The 25,189-nt window shown below is 37.0% G+C and overlaps 1 protein-coding gene across 1 annotated transcript in view; it reads left to right on the top strand.

Moving 5' to 3' along the window:
• The first annotated feature begins 365 nt into the window (after positions 1–365).
• htra3b (HtrA serine peptidase 3b) overlaps positions 366–25,189 on the top strand; it is a 46,928-nt gene continuing 22,104 nt past the window's right edge. Inside the window, exons 1-4 of the mRNA XM_030161653.1 lie at positions 366–1,126; positions 19,262–19,361; positions 21,746–21,878; positions 22,067–22,156. Of these exons, the coding sequence (XP_030017513.1) occupies positions 712–1,126; positions 19,262–19,361; positions 21,746–21,878; positions 22,067–22,156 (738 nt within the window). The 5' untranslated portion in view covers positions 366–711. The remainder of the gene's footprint in view (positions 1,127–19,261; positions 19,362–21,745; positions 21,879–22,066; positions 22,157–25,189) is intronic.

Raw genomic sequence — 25,189 nt, 5'->3', positions numbered from 1 at the left:
TAATCTAATCTAACTGTCTGAATTGGACAGATCTAATGATGACCACATCAGATGCATAAACATTAAAACATAAAACACACAAAATACTTTTAAATATTTTCCTCTAGGATTAATACAACATTCAGATTAAAACAAGCACAACAGTCCACACAATATAAACTCCAAACTGAAGCGTGCTGAATTAGATCCTTTGCATAAATTGGGGTCAGACTATTGTCTCTGAAGCAGGTTTTGTGCCGGTGTGTGTGAGTATCCTCCATTGTTTACATGGGACCTCATATTCTGAGCTCATACTCCTGTTGCCAAAATCTCCTCGGCCACTCCTCCAGAAGATCAGCTGCTCTACAACACCTCCTCCTTCTCTGGGTCCGGCTTTACTGCTGCTACATCTGAGTGGAAGTGTCCTCAGAGTGTGTGGAGAGAAGCTGGAGGTCACCACATCCACTCTGACTGCACTGGATAGACTGTTTACAGCTGAACACCGGCTCCTGGACGCACAATTACGCGCGTGTGCCACACAGCGTCACTCCACGAGCGCACGTCGGACACCCAGGACAGCTTTATTTTACTTTATTTTGCAATTCTAGTGAGTTAGTTTATAGTCTGCATGGTTTGGAGACTTGGATATTTTAAGTAGAACACCGGGAATATGCGTGCGTAAAAGTCGCTCCATATTTGTTGCATTCAAATCCGTGCGTCTGATCCATTAAAATGCAGATCCTACTGTTCACCACCGTGTTGTTTTACCTCAAGGAGTGCGTTAACGCAGATCCCAAAGCCAAGTGTCCAACACGGTGCGATGTGAGTACCTGTCCGAGCCCCAGCTGCCCCAGCGGATACGTCCCGGACCGGTGTAACTGCTGCCTGGTGTGCGCACAGGGGGAAGGGGAGCCGTGCGGACGCAAAGACGACCTGCCCTGCGGGGACGGACTGGAGTGTAAGCACCCGGCGGGGAAGAGGCTGTCCAAGGGCTTCTGTCAGTGCAGGTTCAGCCACGAAGTGTGCGGCAGCGACGGAAAGACCTACGGCAACGTGTGCCAGCTGAAGGCCACCAGCAGGAAGGCTCTGCAGCAGGGGCTGACCGGGGTCACCCAAGTCCAGAAGGGACCGTGTGAGACCAGCACAGGTACGAGCAATGCAACTGGTGAGGCTTTTAGACCTGGGGTGTCACATTTAGCCCAATTTGAGCTCAAATAGTAAAATAATGACATAATAACCTATAAATAAGTGGTGCCGGATACAACAAGCCCCGCCCCTTACATATATTTCACTCATTATAAGTAAATGGGAAGATTTTACAAATTCATAAAAAAATGTAAACTTTGATTTACTGTTCCCAATGGGATCTATTCTGCATCACTGGCAATCTATAAAGTCAATTTGGTATGAATACAACCAATAGTTTTGCGGTCACAGACATGTCAAAGTTTGCTCATTATAAGTAAATGGAAAAGAAAAAAAGATTTTAAAAATTCATAAAAAATTAAAACTGTGACCTACTTTTCCCAAAATGTAATGACATCTATTCTGCATCACTGGTAATCTATAAAGTCAATTTGGTATAAATTCAACCAGTAGTTTTGCGGTCACAGACATGTCAAAGTTTGCTCATTATAAGTAAATGGAAAAGAAAAAAGATTCAAAAAATTCATAAAAAATTAAAACTTTGACTTACTTTTCCCAAAATGTAATGACGTCTATTCTGGGTCACTGGCAATCTATAAACCAAATTTGGTATGAATTCAACCCATGTTTTTGCTGCTACAGACATTTGAAATTTCGCCCATTATAAGTAAATGGGGAAAAAAATTTATTATTATTTTTTTTAATTCATATAAAATTTAAACTTTGACCTACTTTTCCCAAAATGTAATGACATCTGTTCTGGGTCACTGGCAATCTATAAGCCCAATTTGGTATGAATTCAACCAATAGTTTTGCTGCTTCAGACATTTGAAATTTCACCTAATTTAAGTAAATGGAGGAAAAAAAGATTTTTAAAAATTTGTAAAAAAAATTTAAACTTTGACCTATTTTCCCCAAAATGTGATGATATCTATTCTACATCATTGGCAATCTATAAACCAAATTTGGAATGAATTCAATCAATAGTTTTGCTGCTACAGACATGTGAAAGTTTGCCCATTATAAGTAAATGGAGAAAAAAAAAAAAAAAATCATAAAAAATTTAAACTTTGACCTACTTTCCCCAAAATGTGATGATATCTATTCTACATCATTGGCAATCTATAAACCAAATTTGGAATGAATTCAATCAATAGTTTTGCTGCTACAGACATGTGAAAGTTTGCCCATTATAAGTAAATGGAGAAAAAAAAAAAAAAAATCATAAAAAATTGAAACTTTGACCTACTTTCCCCAAAATGTTATGCCATCAATTCTGGGTCACTGGCAATTTATAAACCCAATTTGGTGTGAATTCAACAAATGGTTTTGCTTTTATAGATGTGTGAAAGTTTGCTCATTATAAGTAAATGGGGGAAAAAAGATGTAAGAAATTCATAAAAATTTAAACTTTGACCTACTTTTCCCAAAATGTAATGGCATCTATTCTGGCTTACTGGCAGTCTGTGAACCAAATTTGGTGTGAATTCAACAAATGGTTTTACTGATACAGATATTTGAAATTTCGTCCATTATAAGTAAATGGAAAAAAAAATAAATACATAAATAAAATTTAAAAATTTATAAAAAATGGAAACTTTGACCTACTTTACCCAAAATGTAATGACATCTATCCTGCATCATTGGCAATCTATAAACCCAATTTTGTATGAATTCAACCAATAGTTTTGCTGCTACAGTCATGTGAATGTTTGCCCATTATAAGTAAATGGAAATAAATAAGATATAAGAAATTCATAAAAAATTGAAACTTTGACCTACTTTTCCCAAAATGTAATAACATCTATTCTGGGTCACTGGCAAGCTATAAACCCAATTTGGTATGAATTCAACCAATAGTTTTGCTGCTTCAGACATTTGAAATTTCACCCAATGTAAGTAAATGGGGAAAAAAAAGAGATAAAAAAAATTCATAAGAAATTGAAACTTTGACCTACTTTTCCCAAAATGTAATGACATCTATTTTGGGTCATTGGTAATCTATAAGCCAAATTTGGTATGAATTCAACCAATAGTTTTGCTGCTAGAGTGTAAAGAAACAAACTGAACCAAAATCAATAGCCCTTGCCTCCTTTTTGGGGGTGGGGTAATAAAAACTATGAAGAATTGCAGCTTTAAGTGATCACCATCCATCTCCTGTTACTTGGTTTATCCACTGCAGGTCATCCAATAGGTTGATTAAGCTTCCATTAAAATAGCACTACATTTACCTTATACCTTTTAATCATTAATATGACACTACAAAAACACTATCTGTGCATAAATCACAGCAGGAATGTATTTTTCCTAGTATCATTTGGACTCATTTGCTAACCCTGTCCTGTGGGTCTCCCTCACTGTTTAATGAGTAAAGCTTCAAACCAGTCAAAACCAGTATACCGGTACAAATACTGGTTAAAAGGCAGGTGCAGTTTTAACAGCCTGTTAAATGGACCTGAGCTGGTTATTTACAACAGAACAGACAGACAGACACAGAGGGTTGTGCTCTTTCTGCAGGCTGCTTTAGATTCCTTTAACCAAAATGAGATCAAGTATGTGACGCTGGGTGCAAAATAATCCACATTCAGCCCAATATGATCTGAAGTGGACCAGACCAGTACGATAATAACATAATAACCTATAAATAATGTCAACTCCAAACATTTCTCTATGTTTTAGGGTGAAGAAGGTTCCAAAATTAAATTAAAAGCTAAAAAAAAAAAACATAAACATTTTTACATCTACAATCTGCTTTAAGAAATATGAAAAACATGAACCTGAAATGTCTAAAGAAAAATAATTATTTTACTTTATTATTCCTCCGTTTACATGCACATTATAACATACAGATCACAGTGGATCTACAAGTAACTGGTAGAATATTAGTAAAATTATATGTATGTTTCATAAGACATTTGAAGTTGTTCATATTTGTTCAGGATATTCACATTTTTTGTGGAAGGATAGTTTTTAAATGGAAACATTCATGTAATTTCACTGTTTTACACTAAAACAAAGATAACTTTTTGGAGTTGTCATTATTCATAGGTTATTATGATAGTATTTTATTGATCTGAAAACCTTCAGATCAAATTGGTCTGTATGTGGAACCAGAACCAAAATGATTTTGACACCCTTATTCATCTCTCAAATTTGTCCCATGAGTCGGATTGGACCCTTTGGTGGGCTGATTGTTGTCTGTGGGCCGCATGTTTGACACCTGTGCTGTAAATGCACACATGCTTCTATTTACGGTAATTCTTTACCATATGTGTTACTGTAACCCATAGACGCAGTGTGACTTTTGTGGAAGTGAATTTTTCTTTAAATTTAACCATTTTTAAGTGATTTATCATCATTTATTCCAATATTATCCTCTGTATTTCACATTTTTTTCAGTGACAATTGTGTATCTATATCATAAAAGCCAAATGGCCTATATAAGTATGTGTATGTGTGTGTATCTGGGGATTCACACAAAATCTAGAAAGAGCTGACAGCTGCAGTTTGACATAGTTATGTATTTTTGGTCAAGAAACAGACTAGCAAAAACGGCAAGTTGATAGGACCAATAATATGGGAGATATTCGTAATTTTGGAATACAACAATCTTGCAATTACGTTGCTATGACCAGAACACTTTGGCGGTGACTGCTGGACAAATGCGGTACAGCATGTACTAATACACAACAGCATAAAAACTATCACATCTAGAACCTGTGGATCCCCACCGGTCAACTAGTTTTCTTATATTTAATTTACTGATCATGTACATGTCCATAAAAGCTCAGATTGAAGTTGAGGGTTATTATATCAAAAACACAGAAAACTGAAGAAAAGGTGACTTTTTCAGTAAAATCTGTCATTAACTGAACTTAAACCCAGTGTGTCCATCCACTGTAATTGATCCAACTCCATGGGTTTTACTGGTGAATCAATGTTGTAGAAGATGACGGTGTTTCCATGGTAACTACAGAGCCTCTGAACATCCAAATGGGTCATATCTGATGAACATAAAAAGATGGGAAACTGTGTTTTACACCAATTATTTGCAAGTATTGACAGGGGTGCTGCTACCAATTGTGGGGCCCACAAAAGGTAAACGTTAAGAATGTGGACCCTTCATAAAATTTGGTATCTTTTTGATCTGTCAGAGTGGGGGGGCAGGCGCATGTACATAGGTGGGGCTGTGGTCCACACATACAGTCACTTATGCCATGTTTCCACTACATGGAACCGGCTTGACTTGGCTCGACTCGACTCGGATACCAGGTACGATTCCTGGAGACCGTTTCCATTACAGGATACTACTGACTTTACAGTACCTGGTCGTCATAGCGATGCGGTGCATTACTTCTGTGTCGTCTGCTCAGAGAGTTGCTGATAAACTCGCTCGTTGTGTGTTGTCTCGTCAAGCTCATGCTGAATTTTTACGTCGCCCACCAAAGACTGAATCTCCTCGACTGACCATGGTGTCATCATGTGGATTAACCTACCGCTATATTTACTGTCAACTTCCACATCTGTTTTTTGTAAAATGGCGGGTCACACAGACAACTCTCTGTCCAATCAGTGTTTTGCAGTGTTTACACGTCACGTTTTAGTATCTGGTCCCCAGTCTTGGAACCTCGGAGGCGATACCAAAAAACTAGTACCGGGTACCAGATTCCAGGTCCTTTTTCGTAATGGAAACGCAATAGGGCAGAGTTGAGTCAAGTCGAGCTGGAACCACGTAGTGGAAACACGGCATTACAGGGGTGTGAAATGAAACTGAAACTTAACATACTTTCAACGTCCGATTCCCGATTTCTATGTCTCTCTTATACACTGGATCTTACATGAAATTTTCACAACTGCTAACCTGCATCCACTGAGCCCCCTCAACTGCTATATGGGTCCCCCACAAATGCTGGGCCCATGAATTTGTCATGTTTACCCCCCCTATCGGCATCCCAGTGTATTGATAGGATTAGTGGATCAACAGGTATTAAACAGTTTATATCAGTAGATGGTTTTGGCCAGTGGTGGATGTTTGGGTCTTTATGGGTTAAACTGTATAAGAGATGGCATTGATTACCAATAATATACATATCTATTCCAGTCATATTTGATAGACAAAGCCTCTACAGCAGTGGTTCCCAACCTTTTTTAGCCCATGACCCCATTTTAACAATATTTAGTTCAGTATAAAGTAGCTCCTTGTTTTGGATAATCCCTTATGGTCCAACTAAAGCAAGAATGAATTTAAAAGTAAAAATGTGGGTCATTTAGAAACACTAATCTCTCAAATTGTCTCTAAAATGACCCATCAGAGAGATTTGGAATCATGTTTTGACCCTATTACAGTATTAAAACGTGTAGTAAATTGTAATTGACTGCTAGATATCAAAAGTTCTAAGTGTTCTGAAAAAAGGACTAAATCAAAGTATATTTTCAAACCTTTATATCAGTGGTTTCCAACCTTTTTTAGCCCATGACCCCATTTTAACTTCACAAATTTCTGGTGACCCTAGACATTCAAAACTAAGACTTTTTTTTTTTGTTGCTAAAATTAAGTTAGTTTTGATCATGTAATACACTCAACAAAAATATAAACGCACCACTTTTGTTTTTGCTCCCATTTGTCATGAGCTGAACTCAAAGATCTAAAACGTATTCTATGTACACAAAAGGCCTATTTCTCTCAAATGTTGTTCATAAATTTGTCTAAATCTGTGTTAGTGAGCACTTCTCCTTTGTCCTTTGCTGAGATAATCCATCCACCTCACAGGTGTGGCATATCAAGATGCTGATTAGACAGCAGGATTATTGCACAGGTGTGACTTAGGCTGGCCACAATAAAAGGCCACTCTAAAATGTGCACTTTTACTGTATTGGGTGGTCCAGGGGGGTCAGAAAACCAGTCAGTATTTGGTGTGACCACCATTTTCCTCGCACAGTCTTCTTCATGAATTCCCTGAAACAGCTTTGGAGATGGCTTATGGTAGAGAAATGAACATTCAATTCACAGGCAAAAGCTCTGGTGGAGATTCCTGAAGTCAGCATGCCAATTGCATATTCCCTCAAAACTTGTGACATCTGTGGTATTGTGCTGTGTGATAAAACTGCACATTTTGGAGTGGCCTTTTATTGTGGCCAGCCTAAGGCACACCTGTGCAAAAATCATGCTGTCTAATCAGCATCTTGATATGCCACACCTGTGAGGTGGATGGATTATCTCAGCAAAGAAGAAGTGTTCACTAACACAAATTTAGACAGATTTGTGAACAATATTTGAGAGAAATAAACCTTGTGTGTACACAGAAAAAGTTTTAGATCTTTGAGTTCAGCTCATGACAAATGGGAGCAAAAACAAAAGTGGTGCGTTTATATTTTTGTTGAGTATAGTTTGCTATACTATGTTGCAAATAAACATTAATTTTAGATGACATTTAGACAAACAATAACTCAAATTATGAATTATGAAAGAGCTGCAGCATCTGAAACCGACCACAATGAACATTTGACAGATAAACAGTACCACAGTGCTTCAGTTTCAGCTTCACAGTTTGTCATGTCTTTTATGGATTGGGATTGTCTCTCTCAACTCACCATATATTTTTTATTAGTAAGTTTTTATTATTTTTATCAATTACTAGAAATTTCAGGCGACCCCATTTGAATTCCAGGCGACCCCACGTGGGGTTCCGACCCCAAGGTTGAAAAACACTGCTCTACAATGACGTTCATACTTGTAGTTTATTGTCCCAAAGTGGTTCTGACTCCTCAATGCGTCCACACACTGTTCATTCACCTTCATTTTTCTTAACCAGAGATAACACCTCATCACATCAGCCCGCTAAACTGCTTTATTTGCGCTGAATACACACCTGCTGCAGTTTACAGGACTCCTGTCAGGTTTTGTGACGAGGACTCAAAAGTACAACTCCGAAGACACTAAAACAGCTTTGTGGTTTATTGAAAACAGGCAAAGCAGATGTCGTCAAAAGGCGGGCGGGAGTCTGTAACAGGAAGCAGGCAATACATCAGCAGACAAAGCGGGTTAAAAGCAGGGGTTCACAACCACCCATTACACTCAGTTTTAAGAGAAAACCACCAGTGTTTATGTGTGCACCCTCTCGTAGTTGTATGAATAACTGCATGCAGTAAAATGTGACAACACCGTAGTCGGATTGTAAATAGTGGGCGACGTCATCATTTGGTTTGTGGCGGGTTGTTTTGAAGCTTTGAGTTTAGCACTTTGTCTGTTTTTGATATTTAAGACACCATATTTAGTTAGATAAGAGCGACCGAGTGAAGCTAGCCAAACAGTGTCATGCTAACCCACACTGAGTTATGACAGGTATTTAAAAAATGGATGCTTCTATGAAACTGGGTTTATTTTGGCATCTGGCTCTTTTCCAGCTTTTTAGAGCCAATAATAAAAGAGAAATGTAGACATATTTCCCCCCAGGATGTACCTAATGATGACCTCAGATAAATACAAAAAATATATGCTCTTGCTCTGAGCCATCCCAAAATTAAAGGTAGGGTAGATGTTATCCTGGAGCATTTTTACTATATTGCTTAAAATCCCCTTCACACCCTGATTACAACCAATTAATTAAATGCTCTAACACAAAAATAAAAAAATTTTAGTCACTTGTGGAACAGACAGGACTGAAAAAACACCATCCAATCATTTTAACCGGCCCATCGAAATGATTGAACGGTGATATGTCTATCAAACTCAACTGCCATTTGTCCCTCCCCCCTCTGCGAGTACAATCTGGTACTCTGGAGGCGTGGCCTCGTGGGGAAGCTTGAAGAAAGGGGTTTGGATTTTGGAATTGTGTATTTTCAAAATGTAGCTTGCTCAAACCGTTTTTCCTGGCTCTCCTACCCTACCTTTAATGAATTTTTGATAAAATATTGGGGCCAAAATTAGGACCAAAATTGGGACGGGAAAAGCTACCTAGGTGTCAGTGCATTTGATCGGAAAACATGGCTCACAATGGTCTTATATACAGCTATAAATAAAAACACTGTGTTGAATTTGATGTTGGTACGGCTACCGTTCAGTTCATGAAATGGCCATAGGTATGATGTAGGAAGGTCCCAAGGCACTATTACGAAGCACATGACAACTGTACAGTCTTCGTACGACACAAAATGACGCCATTTTCTCACGGAAGCCTCAAGTCACTCTTGCGATTTGAGCTATCTTTGAAGGATGGCCTTAAGAAACTACTGCTCCCTCTACGAATGTCTACAAACTCCAGATTTTGTATGAAGTGGAAGATCCATACGAATTCATCGTTCGTAAGAATCTTTGCGACCTTGGCATTAGCTCTCTTTCCTTGAAAATGACAACATCCGTCTCAGGTCTCAGAAAATTAAACAAAAAAAAGAAAAAAAAAACAGGCATTTTTTGTCAGTTTTTCTTTCAGGTAGTAACTTTTCTTTGTCATTTGACAGAGAAAGAAAAAGCTGTTTTTTAAATTTAGTTAAACTGTTTTGACACTGAAAAAGAAAAACGCCTTGAAATTCAATTTCAATTTCTTCTATTTTAAAACAAAAATCAATTAACTACTAGTTTTTCTTTTGTTTCTGAAAGGAAAATCCAATCACCAAAATATACACTGACCATTATCCCTCAGTCTTTGTGTATTTGTAGTGTTATGTGTTTTTAGAATACCTGTAGGAAAAGCAGCAAAACCGTGTTAATTAAGCCAATTCACTGGAACCTCAAATGTTCACACCGAAGAACATTGTGGATTCGTTTTCGGCATCAAATTACCATACTTTCTGGACTATAAGCCGCACCTGACTATAAGCCGCACTCACCCCGTCTCCAACATCTCAACATCGCTTCATCAATGCTAAACTTACATGCAGCAGCTCTATTTCCTTCTTCGTCAGCCGGATCGATCGTTAGCCCAGAAAACATAAATTAGCCGCATCATTTTAGAGCTGCTAGTTCACAGTGTGGAAAAAAGTAGTGGCTTATAGACCAGAAATTACGGTAGATGAACTTTCTGAAGAAGCTATACATGTATGCGCTGAAGTTTTAACTCATGGTTGACAGATATGACCGAATCATGACCAAAAACTAAGAAAACTAAGTAGCTAATTTCACAGAAGAAATGCAGATGAACTTCTGTTTTTGGTTTTTTTTCTGGCGTGACTGGAATTTCAGTCCTGGTTTAATAAACCTATTCAAAATTGCAGCATTATTTTCATACATTTTATTCACATATTGTTCTTATTTCAGGAAAAGTGTGTGTGTTTGAAGCTCTAAAAATATTTTCATAGGCTATGGTTTCCTTCCTGCTTCGTCAGGTCATGTGACCCACCTAAATCAATATCAGATGTTTTCAGCATACTTTACATTTAATGAATATGAAAATATCCCTGTCATAACATACTTTGAGTATTCACACTCGAAGGTTAGGATTCTGCTCATTTGCGGGACATTACATTGACGTACATTCATTTTTTAAGACTTAACCTGACCTTAACTATGACCACAACATACTTCAACCTAAATCTGTTTTTACTTGATCCGACAAGACATGAAAACATGTGACCGCATATATACTTGGAGTACTTGGCCATTATGTTGGCTGCTTTTTGAGTCTTGCTTTCCTTGAATCTGTACAACTTAACTATTGCAAAGGTATCATGACCTAAAACAGCACGTCTGGGAAAGACTAGTGTTCTATAGTAACTAAGTACTAATACTTCACTACTGTACTCAAGTATGTTTTTTGTATTGTTCTGTTTACTTTCACTTTTACGTCACTACATTTCCTACAACCAGCCCCTGGAAAAGTCAAAGATAGAGCACATTAGTTTGTGTTCCTCAGATGCTATACTTACTTTTCTGTTAATGCTCTACTTGGAACATATTCTTACATACAGCTCCTTTAAAGACTTTAACTTGAGTTGCATTTCAGTTCATTTCAAGTCATTTTTTGGTAGGGCACCTGTACTTCTACTCAATTGGGACTTTCCAGTACTTTATACAACACTGGGAAAGACAGCAAGTTAAAAAATCCACACAGTTAGTATCCTCTAGGACACAGGTGTCAAACATGTGGCCCAGGGACCAAAATCAGTCCGCCAAAGGTTCTAATCTGGCCCATGGAATGAGTTTGCAAAGTGAAGAAGATATGAATAGTCAAGGGCGTCGAACTCAAAAATAATAGCATAATAACCTGGAAATAATGACTCCAAATTTTCTTCTTGGTTTAATATGAAAAAAATAATATGACATCAGGGCTATAAATAATGGTAACACCAGTTTTTTTCTCTTTGATTTACTGCAAAGAATATTAAACCCTGATATCCTTTAATAATAAAACGTCAATAACCTGAACAAATATGACCAACCTGAAATGTCCAAAGAAAAATAAGTGCAATTTTAACAATATTCTGCCTGTTTTGTGTCTTTGTAGATCTGATCTGTATGCACATGTAGAAATCATAAGTTGAGGCATAATATTGATCAAATTTTTCTTATTATTATTTCTTATTATTTTGCTTCAGAAATTTCTATTTTTTCAGGTTATTTGGATAGTTTGTAAAATGGAAATGTTTTCAAAATTTAATGTCATTTTTTGCATGTGAAAAATTTGGAGTTGTCATTATTTATATGTTATATTATTATTTTACTGGTCCGGCCCACTGGAGATCAAATTGGGCTGAATGTGGCCCCTGAAAGAAAATGAGTCTGACACCCCTGCTCTAGGATGAAGGGCAGCATCTGTTTTTTTGTTTTGGGTTGTTTTTTTTGTTTTTTTTTTTACAGCTTTTACGCTTTTCTGCATGTTCTTCATTTCCTCTGTTACAATAATATACAGAGCATGTCTGGAGGCTACATCAGTTTACGAGACTACGGCTTCTAAGTGATTAGAGAAGACGAGTTACTGGTCCATAAAACACTGATTCTTCCTTCACTACCGCTGTTTTCCTCTAGTCGTCTGTCCCAGTCTCTATTCATCGCTGCCTGAACTTTCCTGGTCTAAGTGGGACAGGATGGATGCTCGTGGGAAGGGGGTTTATACAGAACACAGCCAATGCATGACCACATTGTTCCAAAGAAAGGTAGATGACAGTGTTTAAGTGTTTGCTGAGTTCAGTTAATTTCAGTGCACTGGGAAAAATGCGTGTAACCTATTTCTTAATTGAACCTTGACTGCTGGATTTCAGAGGAATCTTAAAGCTACATGTTCGGTTTACTTTAGAAGACGGTAAAACATAAACTTGCAGCTCAGAGGAAACAGTGATTCATCATAAGTTGCATTTTATTTTCCTAGCTCTGGCCGTTGCACCCGAAGTAAAAGCAGAATTATGTTGACCTTCCAACCTATTAGAAGTTCTGACTTTTATATCATGCAGGTCGTGTCTTTGAATATGACACATGGAGAGGTTTTTCCACCGACAATGTAACAGTACGCTTCTATAAGAAAAAAAAGCAGAAAATACCCTCGCTGCTCCAAGAAACTTAAAACAAATGACTTCCTGTGTGTGAGGGTTTTTCCTCAGAGAGAGACACCAACCAGACGCCAACTGTTTAAAACATGTGAGAGAGTTCGGATCACTTGAAAGTTGAGATTAAACGTGTAAATATATAATGTATTTCAGCTTGAATTGCTTTCATTTGGAATAATATTTGTGCTTCAAGCCTTAAGTGTGTGACAATACTTGGAGTGCAGAATTCTTTTGCGAAACGTACTCGGTGAGAGAACAAGAAAGATCATTTAAGGTTTGGGTGTTTTGGTTTGGGAGTTTGTTTTGTGGTGGGAGTGTTAACAAGCTAACAGCTGTTTTGATTGCCTACATCCTGTCCACTGATCTTCATCTAAAAGAATTGGGTTAGTCGTTCTGGAAAAACCCTTAAAGGGGTCATATTTTGCTAAACCTACTTTTATTTGTCTTTGGTTCATTTATTTGTATATTTGGACCTTAATAGTTAAAAAAGTCTGAATTTGAACCCTCCAGGTGCTGCAAAGCTATCTTTATATTCATTTAGGCAAAAATCAAGTGGATTCCTACAACCTGTTTTAATTCCTGCTTAATTTGTTACGTCTATAAGTAGTTGAGTCACAACATTTGCACATATAAGGTCAAGACTTCTGACAAACATTTCTCTGTGTACAATATAATTAATTGGTGGGTTATATAGGTCTGTAGATAAAGTTGTGAGAAAGTGAAAGTGAGCACCACTCACCTTATCATTGACTACCTGCTGCCTGAAACAAATTTGCAATAAGGGGGTGTGGGTGGGGGGGGGGGGGGGGATGTGCTGGACAATATGCAACCCCCACCCCCGCTCATGGAACTCAATCCGTGAGCTGAATGATTTATAATGTTGTTATGTACAACAGTAGTTGCTAACGCACCCACACACGTCATTGCCCCCCCCCCCATGTACTCGCGCCCCCCTGGGAGAGTGCCCGCACCCCCCTGGTTGAGAACCACTGTTGTACAACATTGATTCACCTGTAAAACCCATGGAGTTTGATCAATGACAGTGGATGGACACACTGGTTATAATGTTATATTTTACTGAAAAGTCACAGTTTTCTCTGTTTCTGATATAATAACCTATGAATTTACTCTGAGCTGTTATGAATATCTATATGATCAGTAGATTAAATAAAGGAAAATACCTGATTTTCACCTAAAAATGTAAATACGGAGGATAATATTAGACTAAATGGTGATAAATTACTTAAGAAAGGTTAAAATTCAAGAAACATGTTTTGGAACTGCCACAAAAGCAGCACTGGGTCTTTATGGGTTAAAAAACAGCCACAATTTTTTCTTCTGATGCTGATAATTTCCAGTCTTCTTTTGCACGTGCAGAACTGAGCTCCAAAACGACTCCTCTCTTTCTGGTGGTAAAAAAGGGGCAGTTTTTCTTCAAATTGACTGTAATCTAAATGGGCATGATGGATGATTTGCTACAGCAGATTAGGGAGTTGGGCCTTGCAGGTCAGTCAGCCATATATTTTTAGTTTACCACGCCCTTTAAGGATGTAACGCTCCACTGACGCAGTGTGTATATGTGTGTGTGTGTGTGTGTGTGTGTTCGTCGGCCTCATACCCTTTTAACCCACACAAAATAAAGGGTTTGTGATCAAAGACTATTTAAATAGTCTGCCACAACTCGGGGCCGATGGGACTTCCTGTTTCCAGATATCTGTCAGTGGTGTTTGTGTGTGCGTTCAGATGATTGTGTGGGGATTCGTGATGATTGTAGCAGCCGTCTGTTTCATCCATTAACTCTGGAATGACTCTAACACGAAGACTTTTACACCCAATACTTCAAATATGTGAAAAGATATGAGATAGGCAAGTTAATATTCATTTAAACTTATTCTACTTGATTTTTATTTAATCTTTTAGTTTTTTTAGTTATTTTGAGGAGTTTCAATTAAGTTTTCAAAGCATTATGACACAGGTGTCAAACATACGGCCCGCGGGCCAAAAGCGGCCACCAAAGGGTCTAATCCAGCCCATGGGATGAATTTGTGAAGTGTGAAAATTTCAGCCCATTTCAGTCTCGAATGGATCAGATTAGTAAAATACTATCATAGTAACCTATAAATAATGACAAATATATTCCAAATTTTCTCTTTGTTTTAGTGTAAAGAAAAACATAAAATTACATGAAAATGTTTACATTTACAAACTATCCTTTTACAAAATACGTGAATAACCTGAATAAATATGAACAACCTGAAATATCCTAAGAGAAGTAAAAGCAATTTTAAAATTTATTTTTATTTTTTTTATGGGCTCAGCTGGCTGACAGGCAGCTGTCTGTACCGATAAGGCAGCAGCCGACACCAACTGTACTCCCAGTCATCATCGCCCATTTTTCTAACACGTTTGCTTGTGTATCCTCTTTTATTTGGACATTTTACCAGGGAGTATCTCACACTACCTTTTTTTTTTTTTTTTCCCTACTTGTCTTTTCCAGCGTCCTAACAGCAGAATGGTAGTCTGGTTCCTCCCGGTGCTGAACAAATTTGCTTTGCCAAGGGTAACTTCATAAAGTATTTGAAGCACCCTTTGATATTCTACTGTGTTTGTTATGAGTTTTGTGGAACCACATTTCGATGCCGGACCTGAGATGGTTAGGATTAGAAGAAGGGGAGAGAACAAGAGAGAAGAAGGTGGCGAAGACCCTCACAAGAAAGTATCAACAATACAAACAGCAACAACCATGCAGACAATTATAATGAGCAATATAAAGAGCAATTTTTATAATATCCTGCCTATTACTAAATGTTTTGTGTATTCGTAGATCCACTGTGATCTGTAAGTTGGAATGCACATGTGTAAATGAGAAATATGTGTGTGTAACTGTGGCATAATATTGTTAAAATTCCACCTACTTTTCTTAATAAATTCTAGTTTGTTGATGGTTGTTCATGTTATTCACATTTTTTAAAGGATAGTTTGGAGATGTAAACATTTTCTTGGTGTAATTTTACTTTTTTCACCCTAAAACATAGTGAAACGTTGATGGAGTTGATAGTTTTTATATATTATTACCCTCCCCCCTGACAGGAAGGCAAGGAGTATTGGTTTTGGTTCAGTTTGTTTGTTTGTTTGTTTGTTAACACTCCAGCAGCAACACTATTGGTTGAATTCATACCAGATTTGGTTTATAGATTGCCAGTGACCCAGAATAGATCTTACTATATTTTGGGAAAAGTAGGTCCAAGTTTCAATTTTTTATGAATTTTTAAAATCTTTTTTTTGTCCATTTACTTATAATGGGTGAAATTTCCCATATCTGTAGCAGCAAAACTATTAGTTGAATTCATGCCAAATTGACTTTATAGATTGCCAGTGACCCAGAATGGGCGAAATATGTGCGAGGGGCAGGGTTTGTTGTGCCTGGCACCACTTGTTATGTTATTTTACTGGTCTGGTCCACTTCAGATCAAATTGTGCTAGATGTGGCACCGGAACTAAAATGAGTGTGACACCCCTGCATTATGAGCAAAGCCTAATTTTAATGGAAATGAAAATGTAGGATGGAATTATCCATGAGAACAAATATGAACTACACAACACGATTTATAAAAGATCCAACATGATGCAAATCTATTTTACTCTTTTACACCATGAGTCATTAATTTGAGGGAATACAAAACAGATTTTACCTGCCGTTCAGTTTTATTTTAGTAGATCTTTTATTGTTAATTTTAAACATATTTGATTAAATTACATACATACATGTTACACTATGATTTTCAGAAAAGCACTCAGAGAGCACAGACCTCCTCCAAGGCAGATCAGTGTGTCGTCGTCGCCCCCCCCCCCCCATCACCACCAAAATGTAATAATGTGTTCCTTGTGCCAGTAACATTTCCTGAAAATTTCATCAAAATCCTTCCATAACTTTTTGACTCATCTTGCTAAGACAAACAAACAGCCAACCCCGATGTAAACATAACCTCCTTGGCGGAGTTAATAAGTGCAGATCCTGCTTTTTTTGGACTAGTGTGTAGATGTTTGATGTGGCTTTTGTGTAGTCAATACATAGAGACACCTACACTATGTTCAGACAGCAGGTCTTAATGCACAATTCGTATTTTTTGGCGAAATACGATATTTTTGTGTGCTCGTTCATGCAACACGTTAAATGCCACTTCTATCAGTTTTCAGTATGAACTGATAATACATGATTTTGACGTAAAAATGCCAAATACAGAGCATATTATTAGAATAAATGGTTATAAATCACTTAGGAAAGGTTAAAAATAGAGGAAAAATTCATTTAGGAACTGCTACAAAAAATGGCGCTGGGTCTTTATGGGTTAAACTTACATGACTGTAGATTCACGTGTAACACTTATAACAAAGAAGGACAAAAAATATCTGAAATAAATACCAATTTAATACAATTCTAATGCAATACGAATTATTTTTGGTCAATGGAATATTAATAGTGCCTTTTTCAAGTGTGTTTCACTGTAATAGTAACATCCACTGGTTTATGCTGATCCTTATACACTTTCTCATTTGTCATTTGAGGAACTCTCTCCAGTTTAAAATAACAAACCACATCTTCCTCAAAGGCTTGCTCGGCGCAGCGGCGTACACTGCAGCTGTAGAGATTACACCAAGGGCATTATTACTGGGTGAACACTACAGGCTGTATAAATACGATCCTGCCAGTGAAAGTTGATTTTCCATCCAGGCTGCCAAGTTTGTGCCATCAGGTGGGTTTGTCTGATCTGCACTGAAGTGACTTTTTTATGTTTTGATTCACATAGTTCTCAAATCTAGGCTAAAACTTTGAAGCCTGAGCTCACACATATGGTGGAAATAATGACATCCATCTTTTCACCTCATGGCTCTGAGTATGTCATCCATGGATTTTGTTTAAGGCTGATTATCTGATCAACACAAGGCACAGTATAAACAGTTTAACCACAGGCTTTGTCTGTGGCGTGTGTGTTTTTGATTCACTGCCACATGTGACAACGCAGCAAGGTTATAATAGTTTTGGATTCTTCATTACCTCCGCCAAGGAGGTTATGTTTTTGCCGGCGTTTGTCTGTCTGTCTGTCCATGCGCAAGATAACTCAAAAAGTTATGGACAGATTAGGATGAAAGTTTCAGGAAAGGTTGATACTGGCACAAGGAACAAATTATTAAATTTTGGTGGTGATGGGGGGGGGTGTCTCTGGTCATAAATCTATTTACACTTGAGTGTCGTTTTTTTATAGTTCTATCTGTCTATCTATCTATGGCTCAGTAGATCTTAACCCATAAAGATCCATAAAAGTGAGAATCATGTATTTTCCTATATTTCATTCACTGATCATGTAGATGTTTATAAAAGCTCAGATTAAAGTTGATGGTTATTATACCAGAAACAGAGAAAACTGCAGAAAAAGTAACTTTTACAGTAAAATCTATCATTAACTGAACATAAACCCAGTGTGTCCATCCACTGTCATTGATCCAACTCCATGGGTTTTACTGATGAATCAGTGTTATAGAAGATGATGGTGTTTCCATGGTAACTACACAACCTCTGAATGTCCAAATGGGTCATATCTGATGACCATGAAAGGATGACAAACTGTATTTTACACCAATTATTGACAGGTATTGATAGGATTAGTGGATCAACAGATATTAAACAGTTTAGATCAGTAGATGGTTTTGGTCGGTGGTGGGTGTTTGGGTTTTTATGGGTTAATTTACTATCACTGAGCTCTACTTTACATAATAAATCAATTAGATTAAATGTCACTGACATATGTAATAGAAAAATAATGGGGGAGTAATAGGTTTTCACTATACTTAGTATCTCTCAATACTGATTTTTTAGGGGTTTTTTTCCCCATGACTATGATTTTAAATATTCTACCTCTAAATTTCAAAAATATTTTTCTTAACTAACCATCTACTTTCTTCACATCTCAGGAAGAAAAATCTCCCATTAAACTTTAAGGAAATATTCATGTTTATAAACTATATGGACAAAAATATTGGGACACATCATATCTACAGCTGTAAGAAAGAGATATAAACATCAGTATTAATAATCACTATAATATTTATCCCTATATAAAACTATATTATGACATTTATCATTACTGTTTTGTATCTTAGACCCCTGTTGGAAAAGAAACACCTGAATTCAACATGTCCCAATACTTTTGTCCCTGTAGTGTTTGACTTAGACATTTATGCTACGAGGCTAACGCTATACACTTTTTGTCTTTACATTGTCTGTGTTTTATTAACATCTATAAAAAAAAATCCCATTAAAATTTAAGGAAATATTAATATTTATAAACTATATGGACAAAAATATTGGGACACATCATGTCTACAGCTGTAAGATAGAGATGTAAACATCAATAATAATCATTTTTGATATTTATCCTAATATACAACTATATTGTGACCTTTGTCATTGTTGTTTTGTATCTGTTAGAAATAACCCCCACCTGAATTCAACGTGTCCACATACTTTTGTCCATATAGTGTATGACTTCAGCAGTTATGCTATGAAGCTAACGTTATGTCATTGATTAACTTTATAAAACAATGAGAAGTACATGAAGCATTAACTGGTCATTAAAACATATAATTCTTTTTGCCAGTATAGGTCCTTCACATGCATCCAGTCCTCGTTACAAGTTCAACTTCATCGCTGACGTGGTGGAAAAGATCGCTCCTGCTGTGGTCCACATCGAACTCTTTCTGAGGTACTGACTCTTTGTACAGTTTTGTGATATTCTTCTAACATTGAGAGGACGTCTTGGTATCATTAAATGTCCATTTATGGTATGGGGTTCTGGATAATCTTAGGCATTCAGTTGTGATGGTTTTGGAATTACAGTCACAGAAAAAATTGTTTGTTTTCTTATGTTTTCTTCAATTTCTTGTTCATTTTAATGCCTGGTACAACTAAAGGTACATTTGTTTGGACAAATATAATGATAACAACAAAAATAGCTCATAAGAGTTTAATTTCAGAGCTGACATCTATCCATTTTCTGTTTTCTTAATAATAACCAAAATCACTTCAGTTCTTCCATCAATATCTATGGCATTGTACTGACAAAAACAGTGCTTTTAGGCATTCCATGTTTTCTTTTCTGTCTGTTTTAGTCACATGATACACACAGGAGTTAGTACTTGATTGCATAACCATTGTTTTTGATGACTTTTGATGGTCTAATAATTTTTTCCACAACTGTATGTATCTATATTACACAGTATTGGTACTGCACCTCTATTTTACATGGACCATCACTTTAACGGTACTGTTTCTGCATATTCTGTAATTTTGTACATATTAAGAACTTATTTTATTATCATCATTATTATTATTAGTAGTAGTAGTATTATTAGTATTTATTTTTATTTATTTATTTGGATATTGTAAGGTAGTTTTTATTCTATCCTATTTACCTTTTAGATATTTTATTTTATATTTGATCCTTTTATCTCATGCTACCAAACTGAGACCTGGGTATTTATAGTTTGTTCTATCATGTACCATTGATTAAATGACATTAAAGCTGAGTCTGAATAGTTCAGTTAAGGGGACATGAATGTGTTAGAGGAAACACGTGGAACACATGGAATCAACTGTGGTTTTATGTCCATCTGCTGAATATTTTTGAAACAACATATTATAACATGCAATGTTTTCTCTAAAGCTGATAGATTTGGTTTTATTTGCACCAGTTTTAGATCTCTGTGTCTTCTATTTCCACCCATTATCAGTGGAGGAGAGTGGAATTTGGACTAATAAAATGGACATTTCACATCTGGGTGCTTCTATGAAACTGGATTAATTTTGGTACTTGGCACTTTTCCAGCTTTTTTAGACCCAATAATAAAAGATAAATGTAGATATATTTCCCCCAGGATAAACCTAATGATGACCTCAGATAAATGCAAAAAATATATACTCTTACTCTGAGCCATCCCACAATTTAAGAATTTTTAACTATTGGGGCCAAAAACAGGACCAAAATTGGGACAGGAAAAGCTACCTACGTCTCAGTGCATTTGATCTGGAAAACATGGCTGTAAATGGTCTTATATACCACTATAAATAACAACATTGTGTTAAATTTGAAGGTCCTAGTGGTTTTTCTAATCCAGACATGATGGTTTTTCATGAATCTTAGTGTCATTCCAGGTTGTGTGTGTAACCCATTGTGTCCACTGGCGTTACATACAGAACCTGCCCATTTAAACACAAATAAATCACGAATGATTTTGCAACAGCAGTCCTTTTTGTGAAACACTCTCCCTTGCATATTTACTTCAATTCCCAAAATGTACCTGTGAGAGACTAAAAAGATATTCGAAAAAAATAGTAGCGCGTAATTTTCGTGTCCTTTTTACTGTGTTACATGCGGATTTTTGTATAAAAATAATATAAAAATGGGTTTTATCTGAAAAATAGTTTATTTTTTATCTCAGTAAATATTTATTTTTAAAATAGACCCAAAGTGCTTCCAAACTTGCTTTATAACATTACTCTACATCTGGTTTGAATTTTTAGCCCCCATGTGCTGTTTTTAGGGACCAGTTTTTCAGAAACATCCATATTCAACAGTATCTTTTCTTCATAGACACAGTATTCTTGCTACTTTGGGCTAATCCACATTCATGAATATAAACTCACCTATGTTTTGTTTGTTTTGTAGTTCCTGGACATGTAGCTTTACACTTGGTTTCATATTCATTTTGTATTATCTTTGGATGTATTTTGTTTGGTTTGTCTGACTTTATACAGTATGATCTTATAGCTAGTTGTGTAAAGCTAACAATTAAGGCTATTATTATTTCGAAGGGGGCAGGAAATATAAGATTTTCTTCATCCTGCTTCTTTTCGAGCATGGGTGTGTATGTGTTTGTTCACCTGATGATTGTTGAATGTCTGCTGATGAAATGCACAACTATGAACAAAATAAATGAAATGAAAAAAAAAAACCAAACAAAACAGAAACCTATTTTGGACCTTTCTCATGTTTGCGGGACAGTATTTGTTTCGTATTACATTTGGGGGTAAATCACACTGTACAGTCTGAGTCCTACTAAAGCTGCCATTTTATTGATCACACCACAGGCATCCGCTTTTTGGTCGGAACATCCCTCTGTCCAGTGGATCTGGATTTGTGATGTCAGAAAACGGACTGATTGTTACCAACGCCCATGTAGTGTCCAGCACCACGCCAGTGTCGGGTCAGCAGCACCTGAAGGTACACAAACACAATTTCTCCAAAGTCATCCTTCATATTTGACCTTAAATACACATGAACTCACTTAAATACACACTTCAGTAACGACCTAATACATGTGGTAGAGCGCCACGTTCATAAAAGAATCAAAGCTGTGTTATTGTTATTAAATATATTCCATTTAAGTCCTGATGTGTTCTGTCCTATAGGTCCAGATGCATAATGGTGATGTATATGAAGCCAGCATCAAAGACATTGACAAAAAGTCTGACATCGCTACAATCAAGATAAACCCTCAGGTGAGTAAGAAATGTTTTTTAAGTCTGGAAAAATGTTAAGGCATGAACGAGACTAACACATGTGTACAGGTACGTTAGTCTAAGCCCTTTAATAACACTGAAAAATGAAAAGAGTTGGTCAGCCTTATTTGTCTCTAACTGTTAAATGTTTCTTTATGATCTTCATGATTTTCTGTGGAGACTGATGAGCATTACAACCTGATCCACCAAAGACGACACCAAATATTTTTTTTTTTTTGAATTGAAACATTTATTAGACCTTTTACAAAATCCAAACAAAACATTTTGCCATATGTTTTTATTTATATTTATATATTTTTGTATCACATTTGATACATTGGGTGTTTTTATAAAGCATCTTAAATACCTGCAGTATCAAATTTGATACACGTTTTTAACATAATTCAACTGTACTATAAAGAATCAATTATCAAGTAATTACGCATTGTCTCAGTACATGAAGTACTTATTAAGAAAAAGAATATGTATGAATGTTCTTCTTAATGTAACTTTTTGAAAATCACCAAAGATTTTCCTGCAAAAAGTCTGTGGATGATTTAACAGCAGCAGCCATATTGAAATAGGCACAAAAAAAACACCTTCCACTGGCTGCAGTGGGATTATAATCCAGCAGGGGACAGAAAACACCTATGACCCCTTGCACTCCTGCAGCTTCACCTTTTTTGTCTAAATATGGGCACCTCTAGCTCCAAAAAAAATCAGGAATTCAATAGCCAATTGTAAACTGGCTTCAAAAGCTGATTCAGAAACCAATCTGTATCCACTATACAATCAATGAGGGCACTCACAAAACTGCAATTTCTAACCAAAAGCAACTACATCAGAGGTCTCAAACTCAATTTACCAGGGGCTGCTGGAGTCTGGGTCAGGCTGGGCCACATTAACTATTCTACAAAAAAAGGGTTTCTTTACTTTACTCGTAGCTAGTAACATGCTCTTTTTGATGAACTCGCCTTCTTTGAATGTCTTTCCAGCCCTAGCGATCATCTCATACACCACGTAGCTAGCTTCAACTGCTGCTTCATTCTCTTTGTTTGCTTTCTTGACTAAATGTTGTTGCCTCAATAGAATTTTTTCAGATTGTCGACCTGGTTCTTTCTTTTGTCTCCCTGGTATTTTGTAAACTCCTAAGCATGTCAAGTTGAGTAATGACGTCAGACGTTGTATTCCTTATACACTACAACTTTCTCTGTGCATATGAAACACGTAGGGGTGCCCCTGTGCTCACAAAAAAATATTCTGTCTCCTACTTTTACTCCTACTTTTACTGTAATTGCTTGTGCTCATTGCCAGTCTTTCTCCTCATGGCACATTTTGAGAGAGACATGACTGGAACTCGGTGATGGCAGATATTTTCCGTCCACTTGGTGTCACTCCAAAATATGTTTCAACTAAGTGACTAACATTCATACTTCCCCAGGTATTTCGCAGTTGGCTAGCTTGACAACCGTTGACAACAAATGCTGCTGAAAGCTGTCAGGAGACTATATATGGTCGCCCATAAGTGATAAAAATAAATAAAAGCGTAGCAAGACTCGCAAAAAAGTGCGCTTGAGAACTACGTGCGGGCCACACTAACGCTAAACTTATGCCATGTTTCCACTACATGGATCCGGCTCAACTCGGGTACCAGGTCCTATTCCTAGAGACAGTTTCCATTACCGGAGCCTACCGACTTTAGAGTACCTGGACGTCATAGCGATGTGGCGCATTACTTCTGTGTCGTCTGCTCAGAGAGTTGCTGATAAATTCGCTCGTTGCATGTTGCCTTGTCAAACTCATGCTGAATTTTTACATCTGAATCTCCTGGACCGACCATGGTGTAGTTTTGCGGGCTGTCATCATGTGGATTAACCTACCGCTATATTTACTGTCAAATTCCGCATCTGTTTTTTGTAAAACGGCAGGTCATAGACAACTCTGTGGTCCACAGTGTTTATGCGTCACATTTTAGTATCTATTCCCCAGTCTTGGAACCTCGATGGAGGTGATACCAAAAAACTAGTACCGAGTTCCAGATTCCAGGTCCTTTTTCGTAATGGAAACGCAAAAAGGCCAAGTCGAGTCAAGCCGGTACCACGTAATGGAAACGCAGCATTAGATGTCAAGTAGGGTGCCACAATATATCATCCCATGGGCCACGAATTTGAGACCCCTGAACTAGATCAAACATAAACGATGGAAGCTCGATCAAGTACCTGCCTAACAGGTTCAGTGTATGTCTTGCTGTAATGCCAAAAGCAATCACCTTGTCTGCAAAACAAATCTCCCCATGGGTGCAAATAAAGTAACCTTGAACTTTGAACCTTGAACGATGCAACAAAACCACAATCCTACGTCTTTGCAACTGTTTAATAAGGTAATAAATACTTTAAACATGCCTTCCAGTCTTAATAATTAATTTTCATGGGAACCTTTAATTCTAAACAAACCAGCATTTGCAAACACTCCACAGGTATCCAACCAACAGGCTCATGGCATCCATCTGTGCTCCTGGTTCCAGTAAAACTGACTCATGCACACACTGATGATGTGTGTTTGCAGTAGAAGTCACATGTCCAGGTTCATGGTGCTGTTAATAGGGTGGAGTGCACGACTGCAGTCATAATTTGAAACCTCTCCTGGGGTGAAACAAAATACTCACAGCTTTAATGTGAACCTCATCCACAGCTCGTATCACATCAGGAATTAAAGGGGAATTTCAAGATGCTGCTCTGATGCAAACTCCCAAATTTGATTATATCTGTTTGCTGATTCACTGGGCTATGAACCAAACATCCTCCCTGCATATTATTTAGAGTTTTCATCATCATATTTTGGAAAATCAAATTAGCCTCTTAAACCCTCACCATTCTTTCTGTTAAAGTTATATTTAGTATGTCATTTTAAAATATTAGTTCATGGAAAAACTCCAGACATCCCAGTCTGATAAGATGTACCTCTTCATTCTTATGATTTGTTCATTTGTTCAACGATTCTCGAGAATGAAAACAGAATAAAGGCTCAACAGGA

Source organism: Sphaeramia orbicularis, chromosome 18 (genome assembly GCF_902148855.1).
Source record: "Sphaeramia orbicularis chromosome 18, fSphaOr1.1, whole genome shotgun sequence".
NCBI lineage: Eukaryota > Metazoa > Chordata > Actinopteri > Kurtiformes > Apogonidae > Sphaeramia > Sphaeramia orbicularis.
The sequence above is the reverse complement of the archived record's forward strand: the minus strand, read 5'-3'. Positions and strand labels throughout refer to the sequence as shown.